The sequence below is a fragment of the Triturus cristatus genome, chromosome 12, assembly GCF_964204655.1.
Source record: "Triturus cristatus chromosome 12, aTriCri1.1, whole genome shotgun sequence".
NCBI lineage: Eukaryota > Metazoa > Chordata > Amphibia > Caudata > Salamandridae > Triturus > Triturus cristatus.
The window spans coordinates 142,694,460-142,710,257 of NC_140595.1; the positions used below are offsets into that span (position 1 = coordinate 142,694,460).

A 15,798-nucleotide genomic window follows, 5' to 3' on the forward strand; every position below is an offset into this window, starting at 1 on the left:
TGTACACACGTGTAGTTCCACGCACATGCATTCAGAGTCCAGACCAAGGTAGACATGTCCTCTGTTGTGGTGGGTTATGTGAGCATTCCCCACGATGCAACAAGGTGTTGGGACTTGTGCTGTGGGTGACAATCCGATGTGGCTGCAGGAACGTAGTTACTCGTCCATGAATGCCAGCGCAGCTTCATGTGCAATGTGTTCCAATAGTACATCGTTGTTGAGTTCAAGGAACACCAAGGTGAGCCAATCCATTAACTGGTTGGGCAGATGTGCTCAGTCCACGCCGTTTCCCCAATCCGCAACACAGCCCAATAGGGGAGCGCCTCGATGTGGTCACTGCACACGAGGAGTTGTGCAATCTCCCATGCGCAACTGCCAGCACATACGCCAAAGATCAGTGCATCCCATGAACGGCTATCCCGGTGACACTCCTTTGGGCCAACAGGGGGCGCACTGTCCGGTCATAATCCAATTCAGCTACCGTTGCGTTGGATAGGCAGACCTCCATGGGTCACTCGAATGTGCAGGATCGACAGTGGAACCAGGGCTGGATGCAGGTGACGTAGGCAAGACGGAAACTCCCAATTTAGACAGATAATTGGGTGTTAGGGGCTGAATTACTGGAACATGAAGAAAGCAGCCAGGGGGTGAGATTATGAGAGGATCTGCACACGGGCACATCAGTGGTACCATCTGTGAATGCCAGTGGGGTTAGATGCTTCCCTGCAGTGTAGCGAGATATGGAAGTAGGGACATACAGACCTGAAAAAGCAGCAGGGAGGGCAGCGGGGGGTTGAAAAGGAGGGAGTGTCACAACACACACTGACAGTGCCCCGAATTATTGCCATTTTGTTGCCTAGGGCTGGATACTGGCCTCCTTCCTCTTCCGGTCAAGGCCGATATGAGGAGGATTAGGGGGCAGAGGTAGTGAGACACTGGGGAAGCAGTGAGTATCAGGAAAGCACAAGGGGCGACAATGAGAGAGGGTCTAGCAGAGGACACATTGACAGGTCCCTGAGTGAATGCGATCAGGATTGGAAGAGCTTGACGCTGTGAGGGAAGATAAGGGGTAGATAGAAGAGGCCTGTGCCTGTCTGAGCACTGCGATCTTTGATACCCCAGGAGCTAGGCAGCATCATGGCGGGGTGTCAGGGGTACCGTGTAAGAGTAAAAAAGAGTAAAAATGTTTAAAGACTGTCTCATCTTGTACCCAGCTGCCTTTTCTTCCACCATCCTTCACTGCTTATGTCTTTACATCACTCTTGCGGGTTTTTTCATCCACAAGTTCTCCCTTTGTAGATTTTTTCTTTTCTTACGCACCCCTTTATTTCACAAGTCTTCTTTCCTCTCTCTCCTGCTCTAGGTCTGCATCCACCTAAACCAACAGATTTAACATATTAGGTCCAGTCTTCTGACAGCAGCAGTAAGTTCCCAGATAGAGGTGGTGCACACAAGCAGGGTTGGATTGGGATCAAAAATCGGCCCGGGCACGCAAAAAGACATGTGGCCCACATTTTCGGATTGCCTTTCTGCAAAACCCTGCTTCGGTGAAAAGAAGGGGGTGGGGTCTCTGACAGAGGCATGCTTTCTTAACTTCACTTAGATAAAAAAAAAAATGCACAGATTAGTTCACACTGGTGAACCACACCTGAATACAAGTGAAGCCACTTCTGCTCAGGCCCCCTGCCCCGCTCAATATGCATACATTAATGAGCCGGCCCAGTGTGAGAAAGGGAGTGACACCTCTGCCGTTGATAAAAGGGAGGTAATGGAGGTCCATCTGCCTCCAGAAAGGCCACTCAGGTGGCCACTGGCAGCATCCGAACAACACATACACCGCCCAGATCAGACCCTATGGTGCCCAAAAATGCAGCCCACAGCTGGAACTCGGTCACCGGCACCTCGGCCATTGGCCGAGTGTCCACCTTACCAATCCGACCCTGCACACAAGCACTGCACAGATTAATCAACACAAGGCGACTCCTTCAAACAGACTGCAGTCCTGGACATGGCCTGCGCGTTTGACAGCGTGGTACATGCCAGCTGCGAACAGACAGACCACCACTCCCCTCCTGTACACAGATGATACTGTCTTATTGTCTTGAACACCTAATGGCCTTCAGCTACTCTTAAATATTTTTGTAAATATCACTAAAGCCTCAGCCAGCTTACGAACTCTGCCAAGTCTTTTGTCATGGGCTGTGGCCCTCAAAATCTGAATTTGCAAACTCTTGTGTTGTGGGGGCTCTCCATCACCAGACCGCATTCGTATTCTTACTTGAGGGTAACATTTGACTCCCAGGGGACCTGGGGACCGTGCCAGAAAAATAAGGAGACGTACGTTTTGTAACTCAATTGGCTCTCTTTTCAGTCTTGCCTCCAAAGTTGGCAATAAGCATATCGCACCCCTGGTGGAGATTTACAAACGTAAGTGTTTACCTGTCCTAACTTATGGCGCTGGCCTGTGGGGCTACAAAGGAACCAGGTTCTTACAGGGCAAGGCAGATGTATCCACTGTATTTCGCCGGGATCGTTGATGCAATCTGTTCACGAGGAACTTGGTATACCATACGTTGCTGAATAAATCAATCTGGCGCCATAGATGGTATGGTGTTTAATTTGGAACAAGACAATTATGTTGGACTGTCTGTCGAGTGACAGAGGCTCCTGTGTCCCGTGGTTTTCGTGTATTAGGGACACTTGTAATAAGTTAGGCAGATCTGCTATATTTCTTCAGCCAACTAACATTTTCAGTAGAGATAAAACCTATGTTCAGGTTCAGGTCCAGGTTCAGGAACTTAGAAGTAGGGGAAGAAAATAGTTGGGGCTGAAGAAACCAGCTAATAAGGAGATCTGTTGGTCCTAACCACACCATGTTTGGAACCATATCTGGAGCTGGTGCCAAAATCTTGGGATAGGACTTTATTGACTAGATTTAGGCCAGTACGACCTACATTTTATTTTGGTCTGCCCTTGTGACAAGCCCTCCTTGCAAACCATGGCACACTTTGTATTCTTTTGCTGATTTTATTCTTATTTTACCAAAATGTTTTTAATTCCTCTTCTCAAAGGTGCCTTGACTTCTAAGCATGCTGTGACCCATCTATTTCTACAGAAGCTCACTTCACTGGAAGTATATTTAGGTGTGACTGCTGTTTAGTTCGGGCCTATAGGGGCAGTGTGCATGCGCTCCTCGCTCTGTGAGGCATGCAGTAATGGAGTATGGAGTGGAAGCTCCACCCACTGCCCCACCCATCTTTTTCATTCCCTTGTGTCTCTGTCCTTTCTAAATGCTGCCTTCCGATTGGTTTATAGGCTGTTAGTCCCTTCTTATGACAGCCATGTCATCATTTGTATACTTCCATGGCTACTGGACCCTATACTTCGAGTGTTGCATGGTATGTGTTATTTAGATTGTGAGCAGTGTTTTCTTCCCATGCCTTCCAGCCCCCCGCCTACACTCCTGTTGTTCGTGCCTTCTCGCCCCCTGCAGCCCGCACTCCCGTTTGCAATGCAATAGGTCTCACGTAAATGCGAGTCCTATTGCATTGCAAATGCAAGTTTGAAGTGTGCCTTCCAGCGCAGACAATCTCTATCATTGCAGCTGACCTGATTTTCTTTTATTGTAACTCTTATAGTGTTTTGGTCTGTGGCTGTTCCCCCTCAAAACTGTCACGTAATATATTTGGCATAGAATGGGCTGTTTTAGTTAATGCAATGTCTTATCTTTGTTATCTAGTTTTCACTCTACACTTTGCCCGATGACTTTGGCTCTTAGGCTCCGAATCTGATTGTAGAGTGTAGCTCTCTGATGTTAACTTGTAATTTGTAATATTTACCTGTTTTTAACAATTTTTTCAAATGTTTTTACATACAAGTGCTTTTATGGTTTGTATTTATGAACTGAAGAAAGAACTGAAGAAAGACTGCAGTCAATCAACTACCTGAACTCAGCCGAGCCACGTTTCTGGCACCCTCCAGCTTGTCAGTCTGTCCATCTCTCTCCATTCCCCACTCTGTGAACACCTTTAGCTGGGAGAGGGCAGCAGCAAAGACAGCTGACGTGCTTGTGGTATTACCAGGAGCTCCCTCTCAGAAGGAGGACGTTTAATACCAGCAACACTGGCAAAAAGGAGCGATATGGACATTACAAATCAAACGTTACAGTTGTCATTCAAATCAATGAATATGTATTTTGCCACTTACAGGGCTCAGAGGAAGCTTGTTGCTGACATATGCTGTGACCCAAAGGTGACAAACTCCAGACGGCGGCTGTCTCAGCAATTAATTCTTCAAGTGTTGATAAACAGGCCTTCATTTTGTTTTTGTTTTTTCGATCCTGCGAGAGTCTCACGGGATTGCTGTATTTTTTGCTGGGGTGCTTTTTAATTTTGCCCCAAAGAGGGTCCCTCTGGGTCCCCCCCATGGAGCCTAGGGGGGCGGGGTATTCGCACCCTGCGCCCTTATATTGTTTGTTTTATACCAGTTCATAACAGGGGACTAAATCTCCGAGTCTGGTAATGGCTGCCAGAAACATTTTTCTCATGTTGCTGGAAGCCAATCAGAACACTCACTCTCGCGGGAGTCAAACTCCCACCGGAGCAAGGTGACCCAAAGGTGATAAAGCTCCCGGGCCAATCTGATTGGTCCATTTTTAAACTTGCACTCACGCTAGAGTCTTTCGAGAGTCTTGCGGACCCAACTGTCTAAATATACAATTGCTTTTACCCTAAATTTCTCAAAAACTAATGAACGGATTTACACCAATTCACAAAAAGTACAATCTGTGGTGAATGGACTATTACACTAAAAGCAGTGCAATTCTTTCAACATGTGAATTCCTGCCTTGTACACAACACACACACACATATATAGCCTTTGAAATGCTCCAAACAGTGCTAACCAGCCTTCATCCCGGTTTATAATCTGCACTAAGTGTATCATGGACCGATGTGCGAATAAGTGTACTGTTCCAACTATTCTCGTACCAAATGTTGAAAGTGAGGAGGAACAAAGGGAATTGTGTCTGCTGAAACAGCAATCAGCTTTTCACAGCCAGGCCAGGGTTCCCTCAAAGTCTGAAATAGTGAAGAGGAGCAACATGCTTGCCTTCTTACCACTGGCCTCGTTATGGAGGATTGTGTCATCTGCACTTTTGACTTGACAGGAGAGGAATATCTTCTTCCCTTCAGTTTTTTCTAACTTGCCTTCAACCACGATCACAGAGCCCAGAGGGATGGGGCTGGGGAAAAAAGGAAATAAGAGGTAACAAAAGACACATGGAAAGAAGGTCACAAAACATAATTGTAAGAAGCAGGCGGCTTGCCTGTCGTCTTCAAGGAGTACATTTGTGGCCACATTTTTATTATTAATGCAGATTTATTACATTCATATTGATAGTTTTTTCTGGTATACAACATCTGCCAATAGATGATTTGCATGATTCAGAGACAAAGTGCATGTCCTACCTGGAATCAATAATGCTACCATACCTCAAATACCTAGATGAAAACAGCAACCAGGGTATCGAATCAGCAAGAAACATGTGGCAGCTTTTTGCAGATGGATAAGATCTTTCTCTTCTGATCCAAAGTCCCTTCATCTTTTCCAGCCCAGTTGGTACTCAGTGAGGGCAAATCACAGGGTTTGCTACTACAAAATGGCTTTTTAGATCTACTAATCCACTTTGCAATTCGGTAACATGTTACTGAATCATAAAATGGGATTAGAACAGCATACCAAATCCCTATTTGGAAGGTGCGTGCTCAGAGTATTCCTTCCATACAAAAATGTGTTATGGTATGTTTAAATTTTTTGGGACTGTAATCAAGTCGCAAAACATTGATAAGCTATTGATTCCCGAGTTGGGGTTATAGCAAATTTGCAAAAGAGAAGGAATCCTTCTGGGACCACTTTTCCTTTGTGAAAGAAGAAACAAATTGGGGGGGGGCGGGGGCGGGGGGGAGTATCCAGTGGTTCAAAGGACCACGCCAACTCTCAAACAAACTTTAAAGAAAGTATAACCTTTTTTTTAAAATTCAGCTTCTGCATCTGCAGTGGGCTAAATTCTGAAAAAAAGTTTTCTTTAGTAAAGCACAATCATAGACATGTTTGTCTGCTGACCCAAGTTGACCGCCATCACTGTGATGCCATCCAATCACAGTGAGTTTCACTTTGCAACATTCTGTTGTGCCTCCATTCAAAGTTGATGTCGCTTTCCTAGGTGAGGTCACTCTTAGAATGTAGGTGCCTCTATTTAGAGTGAGGTAACGGAATGTTAAGACAGAGTAGGCTCAGAAGCTTAGATTGAGCATGGCTACATCTGCCCAGTATTCAATAAAGAATGAGGAAACTTGCCTGCAGTCTTGGATTAACTGCTGCACCAACTGTGCTTTGATGCCTCGTCAGGGGTAGTGAGTGCAATATAAATACAATAACAATAACTGTGGCAGCTGCAAACTTCGGCGAGTGGAGGGGCAAGCAAATGGGTGGTGGGTGGTTTCATAAAATAAAAATAATTAAGTAATTAAAATAAAAATGTACTTATCATGGTTGCTGCAGCATCCTTCTCTCTCCGGTCTTCTTCCAACATAACTCCAGGGCCGCAGCTAACTATCTAAACCAATCCGGTGCTGCTCTTGTGCTGTCAGAGCAGCGCCAGGATTGGTGGGAGCGGCCTCTTTCAGTGCTCAAAAGAGCACTGGAGGCTTTTGCTTTCTCTACCCCAGCTGTCTTGAGACAGCTGGGGTAGAGATCTCTAAATGTGTATGTTTGGCTGGCTAATGTAGGACGTCCGACCAAAGAGACATGCACACTTTAAACAAGTGCAAAGGCAGCCCGACCTCCTCCTTGCTGCCATTCAGCAGGCCCGCACCGTTCTGACACTTCGTTCGGGACGGGCTGCCAAAAAATAAAATGGTAATGAATTAATTTAATTACCATTTTATTTTTCAGCTCTTGGGGCATTTCATTGGGGCGACGCAATAATGGAGGAGCCGCCCCTGTGCAGAACACTACAAGATTTTGGCAACGAGCTTGATGAAGCTGAATCCTGGGTTGATTCCCACATTGGATTGCCTGCCGTTAGTGGTTGCTGTGTGCCACATCGACTTCCTCACCATTTTGGACTCCTATGGTGGTTTAATTGGCTGTGAAGGAGGAAGGTGTGGCAGATGGGCTTTGTGGGGTCATGTGAGTTTTATTGTGTTTGCGGATACTTCAAGGTTTGGAATCAGCCTTGGACTACCACACCTGCAAACGGTCTCCAAGTGCACCTGCAGTCACAAGTGCACCTCCAACAGTTGTGACCGCGAGCAGTTGTGTGCACACAAGTGTGCGTTACCATTGCATCCGGGGTCGGGTAGATGTCTCTACTTGTTGCGAGGTGCTCCAACACAGGTCACACAGCGTGCCCCCTGCATGTGGCCAGTTTAATTACAGTTTGCTCTTATTCAAACGGATCAGGCAGACTTCCTTTACGATTAATTGAAGTCCCTAAGCATTCATGGGATTCATTTAAAATTGCATGGATGAGTGTTGAAGGGAGTGTTGCTATTACTGAGCAGGCATGGTGTGTAGCTAATTAGTCTGAGGATGATCTTAAACTGGTCAATTTATGAGTCATGAATGGGTGACTAGAGAAAGATTATTTTTTTTTAAATGTGTCTCGTTTCTTCGGGGTGCGATGATGATGAGAGGTTCTAGAATTATTCAACCAGAGGATCTGAAGACTATTATTGTACAAGTATGTGACAAGAGTCATCTTGGTATTGTGAAGAGTATGAGAAGAGTTAAGGATGTTTCTTAGTGGCCCTGAATGGATACTGAAATTGAGAGGGTGGTGAGATAATGCTCGAATTTTTCTAATGTGGGTAAGTCACAGATCACCTTAAAGCCTCCTTAATGTCCCATTCCTTGTACTGAGATGGCCCGGGATGGGTTAGTTATGGATATCATGGAACCGATTGTGGATGAAGATGGAAAGTACACTTATAATTTGGTTGTTATGGATTATTTTCCAAGTGGCCAGAAATACATTTTGTGGAGTGTGCTGATGCAAGTGCTGTGGTTCATGGATGGGATCTTCTAAAGAGAGGAGTTACCTAAGAAGATTATCATGAATACCGGTGCCAAATTTAAAGCAGGAGTAGAACAAGTTGATGCAAAATGGAATTCGGCAGAAATTCACATCAGTGCAACTTGCCGACGGAAACCGTGAAGTTTGAGAGATTTAACAGTGTCATAGAAGGTATTTTACAGATGGCGAGAAGTAGAAGAAAAGATTGGAGAATGGAGGTAGGGAAAATGTTATGGATGTACAGGATCACTCTTACGGTCACAATGTATAGTCTATTTACTATCATTGGAGGAAGAGTTCCATTTACAAACTATAACTTGAATTGTATGTCAGGGTCAGGGTTGAAAGAGTGGTAATCAGATGTGGTGAGTGGAAATATTGATAAGGCACAAGAAAGTTAAAAACATACCCATGGTACGGGGGATGGTTAAAGGAGTGCATTTTGGGAGGTTAGTGAATGGGTAGGTGTAAAGAAACATGAAAGGACTAGAAAGGGTGGTAATGTCTTTTCTAAACCACTACAGGTTAGGGAAGTGTTTCTTAACTCATCTAAGCTCAGTGATGAGCTTTTGACATGAGCAAAATAGAAAAGTGCAGGAAGCAGTCAGCGGGTGTTGAGCATAGGCTGTTGGATTCAGATTGCAGTGGAAGAAAAAGGTATACTTGGTTGGATGAAGAGGAAAATAAGTGGGTGGATGAAGTACAGAGTAGCTGAAAGATGTAAACTGGTGAAAGGATGAGAGATGAGTGCAGAGATGAGTGCTCAAGTTCAACTAGAGATGTGGTTCAAAGTAGATGTGGTCACAATATTAAGTGTCCGGGGTATCTGAATGATTTTATTGTATAGGAATCAAGGATCTCAATGAGAAAAACTCCAAGCTTTCATTATGGTAATAATTGAATGACCTTACCTAATGTTTGATATTCACATACTGTAATAATGTGCATGTGTTGGTTAATGGTTTAGTTTTAGCTTCGCTGCATAGTTTATTCAGGGGTAAGACTGATTGTTCAATGTAAAATGTGATGTGTCTTCATTCTTAGTTGAAGTCACCTTTCTTGGTGAGGTCACTCTTAGAATGCAGACGCCTGTATTCTGTGAGGTAATAAAATGTTACGGCAATTCAGATTAAACATGCAGGTGAAGCATGCCTGCACTGTACCCAGGTTTCTATAAAGAATGAAGTAAGTTGCCTGCAGTCTTGAATTTTTTTCTGCCCCAACACTACACATAACTCATGAATACTGAGGACGTAGTTTTGATTGTGACCCACTACAATTCAGAATTATGTGACCTGACCAACTAGTACATAAGCTGGTTTGCAAAATTGTTTTCCATGAGCAAAAGAAAGAAATGAAAATTGGTGCGCAATATAAGACCATTTTTTGAGAATGGAACTATCTTACATCAGGCCCATGGTGGGAAGCCTACAAGTGCAGAATATATTTAAAAATGTTATTCTACAGTTGTATAAGACAGCTTGGACAGCCTATTAATGTAACTTCTAAAGTGCTCAGAGCTTCTGCAACCATTTCCAAACCTCCTTGTGTGAGCCGTACAGATCAACGTTCCCCAAATGCCAATGTCAAGTTGAGGCTTGGCAGCAGTCTCATCATTTCTTTGTAAACATCAAGGCAAAGTATAGCACTAGGTGCTTGACTGACAAGCAACTCAAAGTCCAGGGTCCTTTTCTTTCATGCCAGCTGCAAAATCAACGGAATGTAGAAATATCGCTACACCCAAGACAGACCAATGTTTCTAGGGGTAGTTATGAAGAAACTGGCAAGGGTACTGGAAGGGTGCTGGAAGAAAAGGATTACTGGAACTTGAAATACTTTCGTCATTCTTTCACATGTAAAGGATATAGGATAGGCCAAGCCCAGGTAGTCACCTGGTGATGGAAAAGGAAAGAACATAAACCACGCTCGCCTAGCCAAGTCCCTCCATCCGGTTATATATTTAACACCTTGCAGTTTCCAGGGCTAAAGTTCTTTCGATGAAAGGTATTTTGAAAGCAAAAATAAAGCTACATTTAATGACTGACCAACTACCCCAGGAACAAATAATCTCTGACAAGGACCCATCTTTGTCAGTGGGCAGTTTTCATGTTAGGTTATGTTATTAGAAGAAATACTTTTGTCTAAGGAGTGGACAGAGTAGGGCCACCAGACAAGTAAAGTAGAAGATTTAAAGATGATAATGGTACATCTGTACTTAGATATTGTGATAAGTTATAATGGAATCAACTAGTTAATTTGATTACATTTTCATCTGCTCAATACATATCGAAGACACGAGTTTTGGTTAGTACTTCACCATGGCTACAGTGGATATAGAAGAGGCAGCCATTAGACTCATTTGTCGTGGTGCAGTTCCAGCAAGATATATTATGTTGGACAATCAAGGGTCATCAAAGAGCATTAAAGTATTGTTGACCTCAGTTTTTTGGTTCCATCTTTTTGGTTCCCATACCAAAGAAAAAATGGAAATAGAAAGTGCCACTGAAAAGTCAGTTGGCTTAGAAAAGATAAAGACTTTTAGAGGTTCTTAAGCGTTAAGACACATTTCTATTCAGCGCTGGTCTCAACTACCTGTCAGAGTGAGGCAACAGTGGAAGAACAGTACAGGTAAAGAGACAGGTGCATCTCAGACGGGGCCTCCAAAAGGTGCATTTCTTCTCCTAAGCGACTACAATTCATCTAGAATTCCTTAAGTACACAGTATTCAAGCTTGGGGTGAAGTAAATGTCCACAACCTTTAGAAGACCTAACTGACGACAAGTGGGAAACCACCACAAATCCAAATTCTACAACTTGTTTAAAAAAAGAAAAAAAGGGATATTTCTTCTCCTCATGTACCTCCCAGCCCCAGCAACTCTCCGACTCTGATATGAAGAACTAAATTACACCTGGGTTCCTTCAAGAGGATAGTCAAACACCACTATACAAAATAAACTATACAGTCAAGGACATGAATTTAATTGTGGGTCAAATGTAGTTGCAGTTCTTCAAAAATAGGGAAAAATGAAGAAGTGGCCCTTTAAACAATAAACATGTTGAATTTATGGGAGTCATATTCTGTCCTCTCTGAATTTGGAAGATGTGTATTTTCGTATTTCAATAATGCAACAAGATTGCAAGTCTCAGATTTAAAATATAGGCAGCCTACTGTTATTCTGTGCAATATCATCCTGACAGAAATCAGTGGCAAATGTGTTCAACAAAAACATAGTAGGTGTGGTCACTATAAGAAATTGGGTTGTTGGTTGACTGGGGTGTGAGCCCTGGTTTAGCAATAATTATACAAAGATCTACTCTTAAATTGTGGCCACATGACCGAGCAGGATCATTGAGTTAGCTTCACCCTGGTAGTATCGATTTATTCCTGGATAGGGTTGACACCTGGCCATTTTTACTGGCCTGGCCTGCATTATCTAATAGAGACATCTAGCCGCAAATTTCGTATCTTAGAATCCTCCCCAGGCGCCAGCCTGGATCCGGATTTGTTTTTAGCAGTATCTCAGTGCATCAGTAGAGAGTGTTGAGGAACTCCATAGCAACGTCATCTCCCGACGGAGTCACGCCAACGGAGTCCATATAAGCCTTCCCCGACGTGCTGATGTCAGTTCCTTCTTTTTCGTGCTAGCAACCCGGATCCGAACAGTTCCTCTGTCTGAATTCAGCCTACTTGACGTTTTTTAGTGACGGGGCAGTGTGCCTTTCTCAATAGGGTTTAAGCTCTGTGAGTCCTGTGGATGACAAATGTCTGCCACGGACCCTCACTCGATTTGCATATGTAGTCTGGGTGAGCACCATACCTCCGACTGAAGGCGCAAAGAGAACGTCGCATGAAGCTCATTGTGGCATGGATGTCACCGTCAAAATATTCTTGTTGACCTTGGTCCCATACACTCTCCACAGACCGACCGCGCATCTGCTATAGGAGCTGTCACTGCAGGTGTCATTCTCCATCAACGTGTCGAGGTAAGTTTCGGCATAGGCGGTCGAAGATGCAGCACCACCTTCATTGCCTGCTGCTAGTCCCACACTCTTTTGTTGAAGTTCCAGCACCTCCCCACCTATCCTGGGGTCAGGGTGACTTTGAATCAGATGAAAAAATATTATCAATCTCTTCATTTTATTTTTTAGAGAAGGCCAAGCCCAGTGAAAGGGTCACTGCATTGCTTTAATTGCTCCCACGCAAAGTCTGCCTTATCGCTGAAAAGTAGATAGCTGTGGAATGGAGTGACAAGTGGAATGGAATATCCATCCAGTATACCTGAATGTCACCATAAAAAACAATGGATTAATGCAGGCATGATGCCTTATCGTGACTGAAGTGCTCCTGGATCAAGCCACAGAGTCTGTTGCCCTCAACCTAGAACACAAAATCTGCTTGCTCATATATTGGGCATCCTTTACTAACAGTGAAAAGGGACCTAGCTTCAGGGCATGATGTATCGTGAGGTTTACCCATTCAGCGTGTCTAGGGGAATTTGTTGATACCTAAGGCCATGGCCCACAAGGTTATTTGCTGCCAATTGAGCCATTTCCTAAAGTGTGCAGGAGTAGTGACCCAGCAAGCATGTGGCCTTGCAGGAATAGACAAAAGACAGATTTCCAGAAGGGAAAACTTTCTACCACACAGCATCAGTGTGCTAAGACCAATAATCTTTGAGAGTTGATGCTCCAAATCAAAAATTAACAAATCTAATTGGGCGTCATTAAACAAAAGGAGAAGTTCTGAAACAGAAGAATCAGGGGGCAGAATCTTAGTTAACAAGTTAGAACTGGGCATTTAAACAGGAAGAGGAAGTTCCACTACGTTGGCTGTTTTGCAAATACCACCCACAAGAGGCCACCTCCACTGAAAGTGGGTAGAAAGGCACACTCCAGCTCCACTTCAGGAGATATTTGCAGCGAAAGGGAATCCACCAAATCATTGCAAAAACCATCAGTGTAATATGGCTTTAGGTGACTCGTCTCATTATTGTGATCAGTGTGGAAAACAATGGAAGCCATAGGGCCTATGGCAGTGTCTTTCTTATCTTTCCTTGACTGCCTTAGAGTGCATGACATCACACTTACCGCTGGAGCGGGAGTGTGTAAAATCTAAACATCCAGACCAAAGCCCTGGCACTCGGAGATTAACAAAAGTGACATCACTAAATATTTTTTTACTGCCAAATTGTAAACATAGGGGAGGCCTGAATCCACGTTCGTGGCATAGAAAAAAGGAACTGGCCAGAGTTTGCACTGTAGTGTCTTACACAGCTCCATGACATCCGGAGATGTGTCAAGAGGTGTGGCTATGGCCACACAAGGCCCACTCTGTTGGTCCTGTCGAACAGTTGCAAGTTTTCCGGATCCTGTCTGGTGCCTGAAAGGATTGATGCAGTGAGGAATCTGCAAATATATGTATACATCAGGAACTTAAAAGGTGTTACCCCCTGCTAGACCTGGAATCTTTGGTGTGGTTTCCCCTGACTTTTTGCCTCTACCTCCTGTATTTATGATGCTGTGCTGGATTTCGTTTCTGCTGGCTTAGATGCTTTGGGCACTTTGCCACTGCTGATCAGTGTCAAAGTACAAGTGCTCCCTGTGTAACTTGCTATTGCAATTGTTTTTCCCTGATTGGCACATCTGATTTACTGGTAAGTCCCTAGTAAAGTACACTAAGTGTGCCAGGGCCTGTAAATAAAATACTACTAGTGGGCCTACAGCACTGATTGTGCCACCCACATGAGTAACCCTGAACAAGTATCTCAGACCTGCCACTGCAGTGTCTGTGGCAAGTTTTCAACTGCCATGTCGACCTGGTAAGTGCTCCCACTTGGCAGGCCCTAACCTTCCATTCCTTACATGTAAGACACCCCTTAGGTAGGTCCATGGTACCCCCATGGGTAGGGTGCAGTGTATGTGAAAGGATGGACATGTACTGGTGTGGGTCACATTTCCTGATAGTAAAATCCTGCCAATTTCGTTTCTCACTATTGTAAGGTTATCTGTCCCGTAGGATAACATGGGAGATACTTTTTAACATCTTACAAGTATAACTTCCCATTGGGACAAGATGGAGAAATAAAGTTTAGGTTCTCTGAACTCAGAATTTATTAACACATCTTTTAGTAAAGATGGTTTTAAATTGTGTGTTTGAAAATGCCACTTTTAGAAAGTAGGCATTTTCTTGTTTAACCATTCTGTTTGCCTCAGCCTGTTAGTGGATTGACTGCCTGGTTTTAGAGTGACAGGGGCTGGGGATGTGCATTCACTGTAGACAGCCACTGGGTCAGGTTGAGGTGTGCCTGACTCTTCCTGGGTGACTCAGAGCTGAGCTGAACAGACCTTAACTGTATTTAGAGTAGTGGGAGAAGTTTTCCTTGCACCGGAAAGGGCCTGTCTCCCGTGCACAATGCTGTCTCCATCCCCGATGGTCATACTGCACCAGTGAGGACAGAACTGGTTTGGACTCGGCTCAGAGAAGCTTTCATAAAGAAGAATAAAGACAAAATGGGGTATAATTATTTATGGATTTGTATAGCGCTTGAATCACCCTTGAAGGAGTATCTCAGCGCTCACGGACCCACATGAGAAAGCTGTCACAAAGGAGCGAGTCTAGAAAAGGACAGTTTTCAAAGCCTTTCTGAACTGCAGATGGACCGGGCACTGCCTCAATTAAATGGGAAGCTGGTTCCAGTAGAGGGGCGCCAGATATGAAAAAGCTTTTCCCCCTGTCCTTGACTTCTTGACCTTAGGTACCATAAGGAGGGATATCGAACCAGAGCGGAGGTCCCTACGGGGAGTATATCGGTTGAGTTTCACTGCCACGTAAGTCGGTCCTTTTCCCCACACTGCTTTATGGACAATGCAGCAGATATTAAATTGTATTTGTTTGCGCACAGGCAGCTAATGAAGCTGTTGGAGAAGGGAAAGTGAGGCTGTTCTGTAAGGGGCATACAGTGTTAAACGAGCCGCGTATTCTGTAAGCAGTCCAGAGAGGACTCATTAGCTGCAATCAACAAGGCGTTGCAGTAATCCAGTCTGCTCAACACCAGAGTCTGGATAAGAGTCTTCCGTCTGGAATCGGGTAGGAAGGGGAAGACTTTTCTCAGCAGGCTAAGCACATGAGCCAACCGTGTGGGTCACATGCTCCTTCATGGTCAGAGCCTGCTCTATACGAACCCCTAGATTATTTACTGCTGTCTTCGGTAATGGAGCAGTCCCCGTCTCTTTTGGCCACCACTCTGGTGTCCACAGCAGTGGAGCATCTCCAAAAAGCATGATCTCAGTCTTTCCAGCATTTAGTTGTAGAAAGTTGTTACGCATCCATTGAGAGATTGCCCGCATGCCGGAAGAGAGGGTGGCTTGAGCTGCCTTGAAAGATTTATTGCAAGAGAATGTAAGCTGAGTGTCATCTGCATATGATATTGGAGTGAACCCGTAGGTCCTCAGAAGTGCGGCCAAGGGAGCAACATAGATGTTAAACAAGGTGGGGCTTAAACAAGAGCCCTGGGGCACTCCCTTGGTCAGTTCCTTGGATGTAGAATAATACAGACCCAGGTTGACTGTCTGGGAATGATTAGAAAGGAAACTTGTCATCCACTGCAGAGCCACACCACCAATACCCGATTCCTCCATTATCCTGAGCAAAATCTGGTGATCGACCGTATCGAATGCGGCGGACAGGTCTAATAACAACACGCTGCTGGAAGATGGCCTTC

The 15,798-nt window shown here is 44.5% G+C and overlaps 1 protein-coding gene across 4 annotated transcripts in view; it reads right to left on the reverse strand.

Moving 5' to 3' along the window:
• The window catches only part of LOC146772922 (acyl-coenzyme A thioesterase THEM4-like), a 120,540-nt gene that overhangs the window by 11,754 nt on the left and 92,988 nt on the right, over window positions 1-15,798 (reverse strand). For all 4 annotated transcript variants that reach the window (XM_085637577.1, XM_085637580.1, XM_085637578.1 and 1 more), the window contains one exon: window positions 5,118-5,242. In XM_085637577.1, coding sequence (XP_085493703.1) covers window positions 5,118-5,242 — 125 coding nt within the window. The remainder of the gene's footprint in view (window positions 1-5,117; window positions 5,243-15,798) is intronic.